General features: G+C 39.5%; 1 protein-coding gene across 1 annotated transcript in view; it reads left to right on the top strand.

The window, feature by feature from the left end:
- TPH2 (tryptophan hydroxylase 2) overlaps positions 1–18,259 on the top strand; it is a gene marked incomplete at its 5' end in the record, with an annotated part of 51,334 nt that overhangs the window by 14,571 nt on the left and 18,504 nt on the right. Inside the window, 2 exons of the mRNA XM_019470464.1 lie at positions 1,361–1,496; positions 6,957–7,083. Coding sequence (XP_019326009.1) covers positions 1,361–1,496; positions 6,957–7,083 — 263 coding nt within the window. The remainder of the gene's footprint in view (positions 1–1,360; positions 1,497–6,956; positions 7,084–18,259) is intronic.

The raw sequence follows: 18,259 nt of genomic DNA, 5'->3' as shown, positions 1-18,259 counted from the left end.
TTATGTTATTTTTAAGGGGTCTGGATATTACATATTTAAATTTGAAAATACCCTTCTTTTTCATCTGTAATGGAAATGTATCCCATGTGGAAGGAGAAGTGGCAGACATGAACCTGCAGTTTTTAACTCTAGAGGAAAAGCTGCCAAAGAGTTCAGTTAAGATTTTCTCTTCTCCTCAGGGGTCCCTTCAGATACATACACTTGTTCTTTAATCCTCTTGCTCAGGAGCTTCTGTAGCTCAGGAACTAAAATATTATGGAGAGAGCTGTTTGGAAAAAAAATGTTACGTGCTGTTAAGTGCTATGAGAAAAAATAGCAAAGTGTTGTCCCAAAAATGTGCATGGAAAATTTTTAACTAAGGGAAATAAAAAAATTGTAAGAAGACAGCTGTTTGGAAAAAAAATGTTACGTGCTGTTAAGTGCTATGAGAAAAAATAGCAAAGTGTTTTGTCCCAAATGTGCATGGAAAATTTTTAACTAAGGGAAATAAAAAAATTGTAATGAAAGGCTTACTTTCCCCAGTCCCTGCTTCATCCATAACTCTTGTTTGTGAAACACCTGCATTTACTAATAACTGACTCATAACTCTCTGAATTTGGTTGTGTCCTCCTGGGTCTCTCATCTGTTATGTTATGGTCTCTAAGGAATGATGCCAAAGTGTACAGGTTCTTTCTTCCTAACTAGAAACTCAAAACCTCACACTTCTTTCAGAAATATGTTTTCAGACTAAATACGACAATAGTATTTTCTGTTGAAGAAAAACTTGGAATATTCTCCTGAAAACACTTGGAAAAAGTAAAGAAAGAATCTGGGAGAGAAGTGTCCTTTTCAAAGTCACTGAGTCTGAAATAATTCCCCACTGGGACTAATCTGACAAAGGAACACTTTGTTAAATAAATGAGGACCTCAGCTGTGAAAGTCGGTATTTTACTGTCACAAACAGTATTTTATCTGTAAAAATAAGGACAGGTTTGATTTAAACCTATTCTGTTTTGTTAGATTTTAATGTATTTTACAGAAGTCATCTTCTGTTTTGGAAACTTCTCTTCTGTTTGGTACTAGACATGAAAATCAGATACTTGGTGATTTGAGAACATCACTTATGGTACCTTACCATCTTTTCTAGACAAAGGTATTAAAACAAACTTTGAAATACCTCAAGCTGTTTTCATTAAACATATGCTAGCAATGCAAAATAGTTCTTGTATGTAATAGGTGAAAATGATGTGTGGTGATCTTCAACCAAGATATTCTGTGTGTCATAGTTCTGGTAGCATAATTAACTATAGATCATTACCTGTCCTCAGAAATGGATATAGGGATATATAATACGGTCTTTCATTATGTCCTTCACTTTCAGAAAGGTCTGGATTCACAGTGAGACCAGTTGCTGGATACCTATCTCCCCGAGATTTTTTGGCTGGCTTAGCATATAGAGTTTTTCACTGTACTCAGTACATACGACATGGCTCAGATCCTCTCTACACACCAGAACCGTAAGTTGCTACATTTGCTTTAGTGCTGAAAAAATATGATCGCTGGATTCTTAAAAGACCCAATCGAATTTGCCGAGATTGAAAAGAGGAACCTTCCCACAAAGGTAAAAATCTAGTTACACTATTGATGACAAAACCCTTCACATTGGTGAGCCAGAATTTAATTCAAAGGCTTCTTTTGGAATTTTTACTTTTCTTAAATAACTAGGCTATTTATATGGTGGGTCAAAAAATTCTACCTGGATTATTTTTCAGTGGAAAATGGAGTTTTCAACTAAACATTTTGAAAAAGTATCTAAAGTTTTATTTTCTGGTGGACAGCTAAGGAAAGAAGTTGGGAAAAGAAGCCCTGAATCCCTTGGGAAAAATTGCTTTCAGATTGATAATTTGGTCTTCTTGTGTCCTCATTTATCTTTTTGGGGCCAGACTCCACAGCTGAACTTCATTTCTCTCCTATAACACAATGCAAGCAAGTCATGAGGCACTGTTCTCTCACCCAGAGAGGATATTAGATATGAAGCCTGTTACAGGGAACATGATAGAAATAAGAGACACTTTAATTATGACTTTCATGGGACAGCATTGCAGCTTTTCCAAAACAGAATATTGTGAGTTTGGATGAAATATTTTGGCATGTGGTCTCTTGATGAAAAGTGGGGAAAAAAAAGATCGAAGCAACTGTAGTTCTTGTCTTGTATTATATATGGTGTGCTCTGTGCAGTAATAACAGAACAATACATGTCAGATAATATGGAGGTAGTTTCACCGAAGGCATCCACTGATCTTGTAACCACAGGAATGGCATTTTCGCAGTGCATCAGTCACCAGACAGTTAGCATGAAATTGTAACTGTTGTTTATTCAGCTTGTACTATTTTGGTGTATTTTATTTTTGCCAAAATTTACACCAGGGGTTCACCTATATATATTCAGCTCCAGTCCTGTAAACACTTGGACCCATACCTAACTTTGATTTCATGAATAGACTGCTGAAACCATGGAATAATATTTTTGGATATAAAAGGATTGGTGGAACCACATATTAACCTGTCCCTAAAAATGCTTTAACATTATTCTGGCAGGAGTCACCAGGTGGTGCTGTTATACACATATCTACTTTTTTTCTCAGCATGTGAACTGGGCAAAGTATTTGCTAAAATGCTATGAGGCTAGTTTTGTGTGTGTGTTTTTATTGGGAAAGAGGTGGTAATCCCTGAAGGAATTCAGTCACTTCTGTAACCTCTGTAATTAGAACTTTAAACTCTTAAATTTGTAGGCAAATTGCTACAATGTAAAACTCTGAAAGAAGGGCTTGAATATATGATGCTGGACCTCTTCTGGTCTATCTGAAAATATCTGTAGATATTTCAAAACAATAAATTATACTTGGGAAGTATCAGGTTTTGCACCAATGATTTCCTCTCCTGTGGGAAGCCAGTGTTTCAGATTGCAGCACCTGCCAATGCTCAGCAAAAGAATAATGACATTTGTTAACTTAATACAAACTAGGAGAACATTTTCATCTATTGATAGGGGATTTAGGTACATAACTCCAACAGGAACAAGGGAAGGAACATCTTCCAGGAAACAATTAAGTGCATCTGTGTTTTTGCTGATGTTCTCTGGTTCGTTGATTTGTATATTTGAGACTCCTGTAGTTTTCAGGATGCTGCTTACATTCAGAATTATGCAGTGTATCATAGCTGATCCTTAGCAGTAATGGCAACTACTTTTTTGTAACCTTTCTGGTCATGGTGTCTGGAAAGTCATTATGTAGTAATACTAGTTCAATTAGAATGAAGATTTTTATCCCTTATTCAGGCTGAACCTAAAAATCCAGGTTATGGTCCTAACAGCTCTAAATATGACTAACAGAGGAATTAAGTTGTCATTTTCTAATGATGTTACTCTCTTCCTGCAGACCTACTTGTTCAGAAACCACATGAATTAAATAATCTGTACTATCAGGAACTCCATAGGAAAATTTTGAAAATCCCGTTTAAAATGTGTTCAGATTTTTTCATAACATAGAGCATATAGTAAGCGTTATCAGAAATGTAGAGTGAAATTCTGGCTTTCTTGTAAGCAGCAGCAAAACTAAACTGACTTGAGTGGGGACAGCTCTTCATCTTCTGCAGTAGCTTCAATGCCCTGAGATCTGCTGGTTGATATATGGGGCCATAATGAGGTTTGCTGCGGGTCCCTGGCTTGGTGAATGTTGCATTTCAATGATATAAACCTAGTAAAAAGACTCCCTTTGACTTCAGTGGGCTTTCCATCAGATTTAACACCCAAGCTATAGAGCTAGATACAAATTAGAGAGTTCATTCGGTTTGATCTGTATCACTACTATATACATTTTAAAACATTTCTTCCTGAGTTTCATTATGTTTCTACTACATTCACAGAGCTGTATAGATTTGCTCTGCTCTGCTAACTAATTTACTCCAAGAAAAATCTTTCGCTGTGAAAAGTGCATTACGAAAATCGTATTTTCTCTGAACAATGTGTGTGAATAAATTAAAGGAACTTAATTATTTCCTAAATAAAACAAAACAAAAGAATCAAGCCTTGGTAGTTAAGCGAAGAATTATATTGTTTAGACTATCTATAAAGGGCCAGACTGGCAGGGAAATCTAAGAGACTCCAATGACAATCCCAAATGCTGGTTCATGGTTCTGCTTCGAAGATTTGATTTTTGGGGGTTTTATTTTTGTTCATATGTGTTTGTTTCAAGCTGCCCTCTTTATAACTGCACGTTCAAAATACTACTTTGCATAGTTTTAATGGAAGAATCTACAAGTTAAAGGCATGAGAGAAGTACCTTCTGCCTCCTCATCCTTCTCCCCCTGCCAGGAGAGACAAGTTAATGGGGCTAGGCTTTATCTGTTCTCATTTTGTCTGCAAGGATGGAAGTGACACAAGGAGCCTGTGTCCCAGTGCAGAACTAGAAATAACATGTCTTCACTTATTTGTTTCTGGGAGTTGTTACCTCAGCACAGGAAAATAGGGATGTAGACACTGACTTAGCTACTAATAGTGGTGATGCTGCTGTAGAAGCCTGCCTGGAGACAAGCGTGCTTACCTGAAGCCAGGAACTTGAAGCCAGTCCCACTATATCTTCTTTGCTCTCATTGTTTGAACTACTGATATGAAGTTATCTTAAATATATCTGGACTGATGCAGTGCAACATAGGTGAAGTGCTCAGCAATCGGTGTTCGTTTCTCTAGTGAAGATGGAAAGTGGAGTTAGAGCTCTGGACTTCCAGAGAATGGGCTTTGTGGCCCATTTCTGTGTTGGAAGGTGATGGTTGGATGAGTCGGGGTTCCTCCAGTGAATTGTTTGGTACTGGGAATTCTTTGGGTGTACCTATCAGACTGCAAGCTCCATTTCCCTTTTCCTTATCGTTAGCAAGCTAAACCTTTCAGGAGATGACAGAAGAAATTGTTGTGACTGAAACTGAATAAATAATAGAGGGTCATTAACCTTTGATGATTATCCACTCAAGTGATTCAAACCATCTCCTGAACAAAGAGATGGATACCATGCAGAGCCAGCCAATTCTTTAAATCTGAGCTCCAGTGAGGAATGGAGTAGTATCTAAGCTATGGGTCTTGTGGTAGGGAGCTTTAATCATCTTTCAAGACTCAGAGCATCACCAAAGGGGTGTGGAGATCATAAAAGAAAAGCCTTCTTACCGGTCACTTTTGAAGAAATCGGGAATTTCCCAGGCTCTGAAAGGACATGCAATGATGTAGAAACAAGGGAGGAAATACCTGCCTTTCAGGAGGAAGGACAAGCTTTACCAGGCAGTGGAAAACAAATGCAAACAATTTTCCTTATGTAAGTATGATGTCTGATACTGTTCCTAGCCAGCTGTACATATCAAACATGTTTCATGAGTGGGTGTTGACTAAAAAATACTGGCGCACAGTAAACTTGAGCACTTAGACTATATCACTACAACTGAATCTCTAGTCAATGTCCTCGGACCATGTTCGTTTTATCATGTCAGGCACAAGAGTATCTGTTTACCTCCCCTGCTTCTTTGTGAAATACATATGTCTAGGAAGGAAGAGAAATGAAATTTGGTAATTCCTCTGTACTGTTGAGTGAATTACTCATATATGAGGTTGGCTCAAACTTGTCATGCACAACTTCAGGGCAGTGCTTGTCTCACCAAAAAGTGTGAATGTAACATGAGAAAATGTTGGTAAGCGTCTGTCAGTGAGGCCATCTGGGCTGAGAAGAGAGACTTGTATGTAGCCCTCCAATACTGGAACTATATTTGATAAGCGTTTGGTGAGGCAAACTAGGAATGCCAGAAAAACTAATCTTCATTTGCATGCATTCAGAAACTACTCCTATCTACCTAGACATGGTTGGCACAGACTTTTTGGTGAAGAGTACTGAGTAAAGAGACTTTAAATTATATAGAGGGATGTTTTTCTGTTCATGATTTAACTGAAGTGTCAGGTTCTGTGTCTTTTCAAACAAAAATAGTTTATAAAAGACAAATTGGATGATTTTGGATAGAAGGCAGAAAACCTGATGTTTTCTCCCTGCCTTTAAAACATTTGTTTACAGCTTAGGAAAAAAAAGAGAAATGTCTTTGAAGAGACAAAAGCAAAGGAAATGTCAGATCCGATTTTTAAATTGAACTTTACTACCAAGTCCATTATTTTCTGTGAACAAACGCACCAAAACTTTCAGAATTGTTTGAGAGCTTTTGTAGATGATGCATGTGCACTTTCATTAGGTTGGTTAGCAGTTTTTTGTACACTTATATCTGCACTTTGTTGTGACTAATAATGCACTTACAGGTGTGGACAGTAGTTCTTTCTAAAATGATTCGGGTTCTCTGCTTTTTCTGAAATCTGCTTGGTGAAAAGTGGACCGTGTAACAAAAGTACTCAGTAATTGCAGTAGGAAGTCAGGACTAAATGAGAAATTAAGCACATAGAAACCTCTGTAAATATTGCCCTGAATTTCTAGTGGCAAGTGGCAAGATGTTTGGTTCTGGAGCTGTACCCAGGTGCGGAAAGGGGAATGGAGAAGAGGAAGAGGGAATGTGTTGGATTTTGAACTTGATTCATGTGGAGAGAAATGCTGAAAACTGTCCTTGTGAGACATCTGGCTTTCCTTTGGGCAGTTTGGTCTTCGTGGTACTAAGCCTGGAAGACAGCAGTGATCAGGCCCTCCCACTCAATCTAGAAATGATGGGGAAATCACGGAACAGGTGGGGTTAAGTGGCATATAACCCATTTAATAGAAGCAAACCTGTATGTTTCTACAGAACCATACACAGGGAAGAACAACTATTCTGTAAAAAATACGTTTCATGGTAAGACTTTTAAAGTAGAGGTCAGACACACGTAAAATGGCTTATGTTAAATTAATTATGGAATGATTATGGAACTAATTTCTGTAATGACTCTCTTTTCATTTCCATTCCCTTAGGGATACGTGCCATGAACTCTTGGGACACGTGCCTCTACTTGCTGATCCCAAGTTTGCACAGTTTTCACAAGAGATAGGACTTGCTTCACTGGGAGCATCTGATGAAGATGTTCAGAAATTAGCCACTGTGAGTCAAAATCTTTTTGTGGCATGCTCTCTCATCTGTTCTCCTCTTTGGTTGATGAAGTGACGTGCAGTGTCTTATTAGAGCTGACTGCATTTTCAGGTTGCAGATGACTACAATGTGACAATCACAGAGCTTTAGGTATTTTTCCATTGTTTTTAATAAGAGCAAAGCTGAACATGCTAGTCTTCAGGTAGTCAGTTTTACTTTTTATGTGCAATAACCACCAATTTTCAGGGCTAGCTGAGATGGATTTTGTCTGCTTTAAGGTACTGAAAACAAGTAAGCAAGGTAATTTGGAAAAAAAAAACCAAACCCACCAAAACCCCAACATTTTGGCCTGTGCTCTCAGCTCTACACTGTTAGCTCCTCCACAGGTGGCCACTTTGGCTTTTAGCACTGCTATTTCTGTACTCACTGTTCTGTTTTGCAGCTGTTCACTGTATTGTAGCGTGTGATGGATTTTGAGATGACGTTGCATCCTCGCTACTGCTCCTGTTGGAGAATATGTAGTTACTAAGCCAAGGTTGTGCAGCAATAGGTCTAGACCTAGGTCAAGTGATTTGATGAACTATAGTTTAGTTAATCTTTAATCAAGATTATCTTTAATCAACATAATTTAATGAACTGTATTGTATTAAAAATCACAGAGTAAAAATCACAGAGCTTTAGGTATTTTTCCATTGTTTTTAATAAGAGCAAAGCTGAACATGCTAGTCTTCAGGTAGTCAGTTTTACTTTTTATGTGCAATAACCACCAATTTTCAGGGCTAGCTGAGATGGATTTTGTCTGTTTAAGGTACAGCTTTAGGTATTTTTCCATTGTTTTTAATAAGAGCAAAGCTGAACATGCTAGTCTTCAGGTAGTCAGTTTTACTTTTTATGTGCAATAACCACCAATTTTCAGGGCTAGCTGAGATGGATTTTGTCTGCTTTAAGGTACTGAAAACAACGGTTGGACGGTTGGACTCGATGATCTTAGAGGTCTTTTCCAACCTCAATGATTCTATGATTCTATGAAAAACAACACCATGTTTAAATATTTATCTCATGAAAAACTCTGTGACAACCAGCAAAAGAATTGGTTACTTTATATCTTATCCAGCATACTACTGCATTTCTACGCGAGAAGTGCAGTGGGGATTTAAAGGGTTGGAAATAATTTGGACGCAGTGTTGAAGGCAGATTCAAACCAGGTTCAATCAAACTGTAATAATTTTGATGCACTGGCTTAGAGTCCCATCTGCTGAAAAAGGAGTTTGTACCCATTTGTTAGCTTTTTCTCCTGTAGTCCTCCAGAAGTGGCCACCAAATTTATTTACTCAAACAGGCCTCAATCCTTAGTTAGACAGACTCGGTGTCTTGCTCATGGCCAGTTCCTCTCACATGCTTCAGGGTGTGTTCCTGGGTTTTCTAATGGATGTCTACTGAGAAGAAACTGTTGTTTGTATGGATGAATCATGAAAGTTGTGTGTCTGTTTGCACACTTGCGAGGAAGGGACTTAGTAGGAAGCAGACCTACCTTGTCATGACCTGCAGCCTCAAAAGAAACTAGCTAACTGGCTGTCCCTGTAGGTACTTTGAGGAAAACAGTACGTCCAAGTCTTTCACCCCAAAATAACCTTGGATGACACGGGCTTGTTGCAGAGGACAATGTTGGGACTGATCTGTTTGGGGAGAGATATTAATATAAAGTGACCTCTGAATATTACATAAATGCTTTTACTCCTCCCCCTCACACAAGTTCCCAGTTTTGACTGACTGTGTCATCCAAACAATGAGCTGCTCCTGAATCACAAAGCCAAAAATAAAAGATGACAGCTGAATCACTTTCCCTTATCACACCGAGAAGCTGATATCTGAGTCAAAGTTGATTTCTCCTCCCATGCCGGAAATAGCTCTTTCAGATGGAAGAGACATTTAGAATGAGACTTAAGGTAACCCAGGTGGTGTTATTTTTCATAGAAGCACAATGAGGGGCTGTACTCCCCTGGGGCAGGTGCTTGACAAATACAGACACGTTACTTGCCCTAAAATTTGCAATGTAAACAGTTGACTTGAGAGCAAATAGAAGGAACATCTCTCAGCAGTGGGGGCGAGGAGGCCAAGAAATTCATTCAGCTGAGCACCAAATGTCACCCAAGGTGCTATTAACTGACTTTTGCAACATTTGGTCCCACTTCCATCCTAGATAACAACCAGAGACGCAGCGAGCTGAGAAATGCCAGCCAAGAGTCTTAACACAGAAAAGCAGTGCAGGTTCCAGCGAGGCAACTTTAAAGTAAATAGAGAAACAAATGAGTGGAGAGAGAACATGCATATTAACGAGCTTGAAGCAATATGCCCAAAGCAAGCTTGCCATTAGCATGACCCGTTTCAAAAGATAGTGACATTAACAGCTGAGCCATTACAGGGAGGACAATGGCTTTAGGAAGAGAGGAAAACGCCTCTTAGGAATTCAGACCAGAAGGGGAAGAATTATTACAGGTGATTTTGCCATCTTTCACTCCATTCAGCTTTCAAAAGCCACCACATATCAGCCTTGATAGATCTGCTTGTTGTGCTCCATCGGGAGCTGCAAAGGAAACGTGCTGATGTTTTTGTCCCTGCAGAGCTGACATGGTGGATGTAGAGCAAGCTGGAGCCTGGTCCCTGGGCAGACTAGAAGTGTTTGCTAAATTGCAGTTAATCACATCTGTGCAGCCCCACTGAGAGCAGGGATTAAATGGGAGAGCATTGCAGAGGCCCTGACACTGGCTAACTGGAGGGGAAAGGATGGCTGCAGGGTCAGAGGGTTGAAAAGGAAGGATGTGAGCTCCCCTCATCCTCTTGTTTGAGTCTGGTAGTCAGGTTGGGGCAAGGAGAAAGGAATGGCTTCTGCCCCTTTTTAGACTTAGGCATTCTTACTGTGGGAAGTGGAATATTGAAAGAGCCAAGCAACTGTCTTTGCAGTGTTTTTTTGAGAGATGCAGTTTCCTTTACAATGTTTTAAGAGAGTAAGAAAGAGGGAAGACACAAAAAACAAGTGACTGAGAGATATGTTACTGAAACAAAACAAAATATTTGCACAATCCAGTTTTTTGTGCTTGTAGTGTGGTATAATGTGGTTACTAGTTGAGGAAATACAATATTGACCATGCATGTCTGAGTGCTAATTATTATCATCATCATCACTAATGTCTTGTGCTACTCTGTGTGACTTTCTAAAAATGCTTTTGAGTTGATTTGTCTGTCAAATCAACTGTCTTTTCTGCTTACCTATCAAACCATAAGCTGTAGGGAGGACTTGACACGAAGTGTTTCAACTAATTTATATAATATATCATTTACAACACATTTAACAGCACATAACGTAAGGTTTTGTCAGGAAAATTGTACAAAAAATATACCTCAGTTTACATTTCAGTATTACCTTGTAATTTGTGGACCTGGGAGCCAGAGAACGGCTTTGTAAAGCTGCGAGTTGATAAGCAGGATCCTGTCTCTCTTGCTAATGGCAGAAATGACTCCCAGCTCCTGCTGAGCTATTTCAGCGCAGCTCAGGTTGCCCCTTCGTGATGCAGTATGTATAGGATGTCTTTGTGTATATAAAATTCACGGGGGCACGTTAGCTGGTGGTGGTTCAGAAAAGAGGAAGTTAGCAAAGTGTCTGTGGTTTGCATGCATCAAATCTTTCCACTCAAGAGTTTGGCCATTAGGGAGTAATTAGTCACACAATTTTTATTACAGTGGTTTCTTACTGGAAGTTACGTTTAAACCTTCAGTTCTCTAGAACTGTAAAATTGTCACCTTTTAATCTTTCTTGATATTTGTTCTGGTATTTTAACAGTGTGGGACAGTAGAAATCAAGACATTTCTCTTGTTTTTGCTAGCCTTTATGCAGAAAACCACAATAGTGAGTTACTTCTGAATTTGAAGGAATTGTGTGTGATGAGGTCTTGTAAGTGCATTTCAGGCTTGTTATGAATCTAAATGTTTTATCTTGCCTGGATGATGACTGAGGCCAATGGTTTATTTCAAAAGCTGACTTTAATTTATCTGTGTACGTATCACAAACAAAATACTTTTGATTTATATGCTGGGATAAAAATAACATTCAGGACCGCCTCTCTGGGAGAAGTCGGGGGTAATTCATGTGAGCTTACTTCTTTGTCTTCTCTCAGGATCCACGTTACCTGGTCTTGTTGGCTTCACTCTAGTTCTTCTCCCACACTGAACAACTGGCACATAATTCAGGACAATTACGTGTTATGTTTGCTGAGGAGATAGCCAGAATGGAAGAAACAGTGGCATTGCACATAAAGACTGAGTTACATTTGGTAACTTCGGGTAGATGCAGCGTTCATGGTCTCACTAGACAGAGCAGACTGTTGCAGTCTCTCATCTTGACAAACAACAGATTAGATTTCCCAGAGGGGCTATTGATAGTGCTAGGCCATAAGTACAGCTTGTGAACTGGATTACTGTGTTCCTCCATGAATGAACAAATGGAGCCGAGAAGAAGACTATGAAAATATTTGAGATTTCGAACATTCCCACTGTGCATCTGAAAAATCAAGACTGCTTGAATGTTCCTCATTTATAGTTGAAAATGGTAGACAGTGAACTAAGCACTGTGGTAAGTCTGTGATCAGCTCCCCTGCTGAAGCTGTTCTGCCATATAAAAATAATTATGCATTGGCCAACTGAAACCTGGTATTATAGCCCAAGAGCTATGGCATTCACTGAGCATATTGAAGCTTAATGTTCAAATCTCTGCTCGGTCTTTTTCCTGTATCCCAATTGCATGCCATGATTGTGTGACGAATGCCAAGAGTGAGCATGGTGAGTACCTGAAGTCCAGTGGTGACATAATGGAGTTTCCTGCAAAGCAGTCGCTTCCAGCTACACCTGTAGTTAATGAATAAAGGAGCTGCAGCATGAAGAGCTGGGAGTGAATATGATTTAAAAACTGCTTGAGTAAATTTTGACGGACTTACAGGAGACATAAGAAATTACTCTGATTTGGGATGTGTGTCACTTAGAGAAGATGAACCGATTCCCAGGGTAAAAGCTAGGACTATAAAGCTGAAATCAGGTATGACAGATCACTATAGCCAGACGTAATCCTGCCACACAGCATGAGACTGGAAATGCTGTGATCCGTATTGTCCATCGGTAGATGGCCTGGGCTATGTTTCTGTTCCTGACTTTGACCAGGCGAAAACACCCATATGCGGATGTATTTGGGAGTTGCCCAAGTGCAAAACCTGAAACTGATACAAGAAGCAGAAGAGAAATCTGATGAAACCTTGTGGCTTTCTTAATTGTTACAAAGTCATACAGGTGTGTTTGAATCAGGAGCGAAGGATAACTTACTGATGGATTACTTTCCCTTGATTGGTGAGATGTTGCTGGGCACACTGACTGCTGCTCTAAAAGCATGCCTTAATTTGTGGGTTTGCTCTGCGTAATGTTCTAAAGGAATTAATAACAGGTAATGGTCTCCATTTTTTAAGGGTTTCTTTCAGCAATACTTTTTGATAAAGTAGCTGAAGCACTGATGTAAATTCCTTCCTACAGTATGCGTAGGTAATAGGTAAGCAGAAAAGATAGTACATATATCACAGAACAGGATTAAAGGGGAAAAAAACTTGTAGATTCCAGGGATCAATAGTTAATATTTCAGAATACTGCAGTGTTCCCCTGCAGTGCATTTTCACAGCCATCACGTCAGAGATTCATGGCACAAGAACAAAATCTCAGCATCGATACCTAACTAGCTTTGTGGCTCAAAACCAAATGGCTCTGTACTATATAAAAATAACCTAGCACTCCAGAGAAGTTACTACAGGGAGAATTTTAAGAGTTCTGTTGCTGAAATGTGAGCAAATGCTCAATGTTTTCTGCAGGAATTGTGACAGTTTGTTGAAGCCTTTGTTCTGGGTTTGGAGAGAGTCTGTTTCCAGGTTTGGATCTGTAATAATTGCTGTGCTGGTCAGGCCACATGGCTGGTGCCTTGTGCCCAAGTGCAGTCATAAATAGCTGCTTAGGAGGGATGTAAGAACAGGATGAGCATATCTGATTCTTTTCAAACGTTTTCCAGGTTTCTGACCACTGAGAATCTCTGGGAACTCTTGAGCCAAATGTGGTTTCTATGTATTTAATTATCCTGAATGGATTTCTGTCCAGAGACAGCTGTTTATCTTTGAAGACATGTAAATTTTTAGTACCTGCAGTAACTTTGGCAAAGAGCTCTATGGCTCAACTATTCACTGCCTGATGAACTGTCTCCTTCTGTTGTTTTTAACCTGATTCCTACTAGCTTTTTTGTATTTGAAGAGAGAACGATCAAATCATCCCTGTATGCTTTCTGTATGCCATCATGACTTTGCAGAACTGTTTCATTTTCTCCCTTAGTTGTCTCCTTTTCTGGTTTGAAAAGCAATTGTTTGTTTAGTTATTTGTCATGTGGAAGATGCTCTGTAACTTTGAGCATGTTATTCCTTCCGTGAACCTTTCTACCTTTCCAGCTGGAACTGGAAAAGAAAGATGATATCTCAACCACCAGGCTGGGGAGTGAGGTAAACGAGCAGTTTGAACCCGAATCCGAGTTTTGGTTAAGGGCAGCACTGTGGAGTTAAGCCAGTTTTGGATGTGCTTGCTATAGAAGTGGGAGCCTTTTGTATGGCAGGAAGAGTGGACCTGATGTTGTAGAGGTGACATGGTTTGCTGCTTAGGGACGGGAGAAATGGGCTGCATGCAGGAGGGAAGTAGGATTCAGTGGATCCATCTTTATCAGCCAGCATTGCTATTTAAGGATATGAGTCCCTGCAGTTTCTGATCAGCAGGAGGTACAAAAGGGTGATTCTGCTGCTGCAAATTCTGTGAGGGGATGGGAGAAGTAATTTAGATGGTGGAGAAATCACGTGTGAGCCACTGCAGAGAAGGTGGGGAGCTGGACTACTGCTGTTGGAATTGTGGTGGTGGGTTTTGGGTTTTTTTTTTAATTTGTAGAGGGTGGTATAAAATACTGGTTTGCAAAACATTTTTAAATACAAACTCCCTGCTTTAACTAGTTTCTGGGCTAAGTAGGTCAACATAGGACATGTTACATCTGGAAATGAAACATTTTGTGCTTTGTACTGTGTCACTCAACGTTAAGATGGTGAAGGAGGGTTCACCTGTTGCTATGAGGGTGCCCAGTTGTTCAGGTCAGTGACCTGCTTCTTGAGAGGATCTCAGTTTGCCCTAACAGACAAAATTTTGCCCTCACAGGTAACTAGAAATAGTGTTGTTCTATAACATGCTTGTATGTTTGTATGCTTAGGCCCAACCCTGTAATGGGGAAGCTAGATGCAAGAGAGAACTAATTTGACTTAATTAGGAGCAGGGAAGGAATTAGAAATTTCGCTGTAGAAATAATATAGCTCCGTTTAGACAGGATGCAGTTTAAGAAGATCGAGCCCTAAGCAGTTAGAAACGCTAAAGAAAAAGCCTCTAATAAAATAACAAATTACAGCCAGACACTGGATTTGTTTTTATTTCTTGTAGCATTATGTTTCCAAAAGTGGTTAGATCATAATCTGTGAGGTTATTGAACTGCAAATGCAAATTTACATGCACACAAGTAATACATTTTGACATATAGGTTAACAAGAGAATGGTGCAAATTTCACACAGCACTGGCTTGCTAATTACGTTTGTTTATTTTCAAAAGCAACTTCATTTTCATTAAGAAATTGCAGATTCTGCAATAGTAATCTTTGCTGGTAGTTCAATAGCTCACACTCTGAACGTGTGCTCTGCTACAACAGCAATGAAAGTGAGCCTCAAAAAAAGAGCTCCGGAAGAATTTGTGGAATTTAGGAGTGCATGCAAGTGGCAAGCATCTGCCATTTCGGTGTTGGATCAGTTGAGATAGGTTGAGGAATAGGTGGAAGGAGTCTGTGAATTTTGATGGGGTTTTTGCATATTTGTTTTCTCTTTGGACCTAGAGTAGGAAATGTATTAGCAAAAAGGCATAAAGTGTCTTTTATAGAACATATGTAACTGGGACAAAAGAAAGGACCCAGCGTAAGCTTCTGGTGAGCAACAACAGCACAAGCATTTTGGGTAACAACTACAAACAAAGCACGTAAGTTACAGGAATAAAGGTTTAAATAGAGAAAATGAGGGGGAAAAAAGCAGTAGAGGAAAGGTTTGGAATATATTGCTACTGCTGTTCCTGACTGCCCCTGTGCTTTCACCAATACGTTGAAGGAAAGAGGTAATCCTAGGCCCTGTGTAGATACCATTCATACTGACACTGCTACACTTAATTTTTCTTTGGTCGTAGCACATACATGTGAAGCTCACTTGTAAAATGCATTCATGTACAGTTCAGAACTGGGGGGGGTCTCATGCTACTAAAGCTTTATTTGTGTACCGTAGGACGTCCCATACTACGTTAAGAAGTATTCTCAGAGGAATACATAGGTGTCGAAGCAAACTAACAAAGTAAATTTTATAATGCTCCTTGCTTTTTCTATTGTGTTCATTTACATACTTAAATCCATAAGATTCTGTAACATAGAGTGGTAATTATTTGAGTCATTTGTGTAAGACGTGGAGATCCTCTGGCAGCAGCACACAGCTATATGGGGAAGTGAAGGAGTTCAGCACATGGCAACTCCTTTCAGCCATGTCTAGGTCTCCCTTAGGACCGAGGGAATGCCTGTGCTGTGGGTGCACAGGTGGAGGAGTTGGCTTTATCCATGCTTTCCATGGAGCCCGAGCAACTGAGGAGTGCTGTGCACAAAAAGTTTTGGTGACTGCAGGTGGGGTTCTCTTGGGAGCAGCTCCCTGAATGCAGCTGCCCGGTTATCTGTCTGGGACCCATGGTACTGTTGGGGTGGGCCAGCTCCAAGTTCTCCTTGCTCAGGGATCTGTGCACCCTGCTGCACTGCGCAGTGCAACCGTGGCTGTGACCCTGCACACCCAGCCCTCCTTCCGGGGGTCTGTGGGCCTGTCAGGAGAAGAAAGCCAGGAGATTCTGCTTTCAGGCAGAAACCAAACCAATTATGTGTAATGAAGAAAGTCCTCAAACCATGCACTTATCTTTTTATTGTCTGGAATATTTCAGTAAATAATTCTGCTTCCAAAAGGGACATTCATACCTGTAGCTACTAGCATAACCCAAATACCATCTTATGGAAAGAGTCTTAAAATTCACGTCTGTACAGAGCTGAAAAGATCCTAAGTTAATATTCACAACTGTGCACTAATCTGAATTGTTTTAAATACTGGCTCAAGGACTAAGCGTACTGCATGTGTTCAGTCTAATTCTCTCACCCAGCATGTTCCTGGGTATTTTCTTTCTATGCACAGATAAAAGTATGGAAGTAAGACAAAATATGGCTGGTATCCATAAAAAGCTAACTATGCCTAGGGCTTAATTACTTAATGCTGCAGCTTTGGAAGTGGTTCTTGTGCCTGTCGTCATCTTTCTATCAAATGGCATCAAAGTGCTGGATGGATATGGTCCCATAAATTTTTAATTGAGATATTTTGGGGTGATCTACCATAATGATTTTGTAAGTATAACTTAATTATATATTTATAGGTCCAACTCTGACACTACAGAAGGCCAAGGGGAGGTTTGCAATTGCTTTCAATGAGGTTAGGTCTGTGGGCTAAATACTACCTTCATTTCCATTTATACAGTCTCCTAAAAGTCAATAGGGTTGTACACATGCAGATGAAAGTAGGATTTGTTGCTGTAAAATTAATGTTAATCATTTACTTGCCAAAACCTGTTATTTAGGAATATGGGTTTCTGCAGGGAAGGAATCGACTCCAGAGGACACATGATTTTGCAGTTGTGTCTCTTTCTCTGTCCAAACCAAGCTCACTTGGTACAGCACGCAACAAATTCTGTTAGCTGCTTCTCAGAGCTGGCAGGCCTTCTGATGTTACTGTATAAAGGGTTTTTTTATTTGTTGACGATTTTGGAAAGTTAAAGCAAACACTCTAAACCTGAGAGCATTGTTGAAGCCAAAGAAAAGTTTACAGAGAAGCGCCTTGTGTCTGTTAATTTTGGTTGTTTTGGTTTGATTCCAGCTGTGGCTGAAGTTGTCGCAGTGCAAGGTCACAGAACATCAATGTGACGGCGCCATTTCAGGCACACTTTGAACAACCCCCCCACTCCCTCAGTCTGTTTGTTAGGTTCAAGCTTGGTTTGGGATTTTGCTTTGCATCAGACAAAGCATTAGTTTTGACAAGATAATCTCGTTTCAGTTAGCATCTGTAAGCTTTATATTTTTTGTATGTTATAGAGAACTTTCTATAATAGATCATCATTGTGACATTGATAGAGATGGTGTCTAATAGGGCTAGATAAAACAGTTTGAACTCAGAGCTTTTTCAAGACATGCTGGAAAGAGTGGGTACTCCCAGATTATCCTTTTTTCCCCATAAAACATATAACTCTCTTTCTAAAGGTTTTTGTTCCCTCCCTTGAATCAGTAGGCTGTAATTGTTAAAATTATATAGTTTGACTATATAAAAGTGGCTAAAATTACAGTTTAAAAAGACATTTTACATTTCTAGAATGTAAACACCTTTATAGGATTAATTTTTCAACTTTGAATAAACATATTAGCTTATGAACAGATCCATATTATACATCTGCAATGAATTTAGGACTTACATGAGCACAGAAATCTTGCATATCAGTGGGAGCCTGATCACTAGTGACCATTTCAGAGTGGTCTTCACGTTTGGTAAGTCACTCCTAGACCACAGCCACTGTAAATTCCTTGGGCTTCGGTACAGTGAAGAGCCGTGATCTCTCTGCTCACAGGTACTTGCTCAGTATAACTTTTCTCCACCTTGCTGAATACATGTTCATGTGATTTGCTTTGTGTTTACAGACTTCTGGCAGGTAACTCAATGGTGACTCAGATGACTATTCTGTGGTTATGGTAGATTCATTTTACATGCCCTCACTGCTGAAAATCAGGGAGCTACAAGGAGATACTCAACTATACTTGAAAAAGATTTTGTTTGGGGCTGTGAAAAACGTTTTCAATTTGGATATATTTTTAGTAGCAAAATTAATAGATATTTAAAATTCCCTGAGCTACTTTTCTTCTTTGATCTGTCAGCTTGACATGAATAGAACTTACACTTTTGTGCTGATGCCTACTATCTTTTTTTG

The sequence above is a fragment of the Aptenodytes forsteri genome, unplaced genomic scaffold, assembly GCF_000699145.1.
Source record: "Aptenodytes forsteri isolate BGI_AS27 unplaced genomic scaffold, ASM69914v1 Scaffold366, whole genome shotgun sequence".
NCBI lineage: Eukaryota > Metazoa > Chordata > Aves > Sphenisciformes > Spheniscidae > Aptenodytes > Aptenodytes forsteri.
Note: the sequence above shows the minus strand (reverse complement) of the source record. Positions and strands in the feature narration are given on the sequence as shown.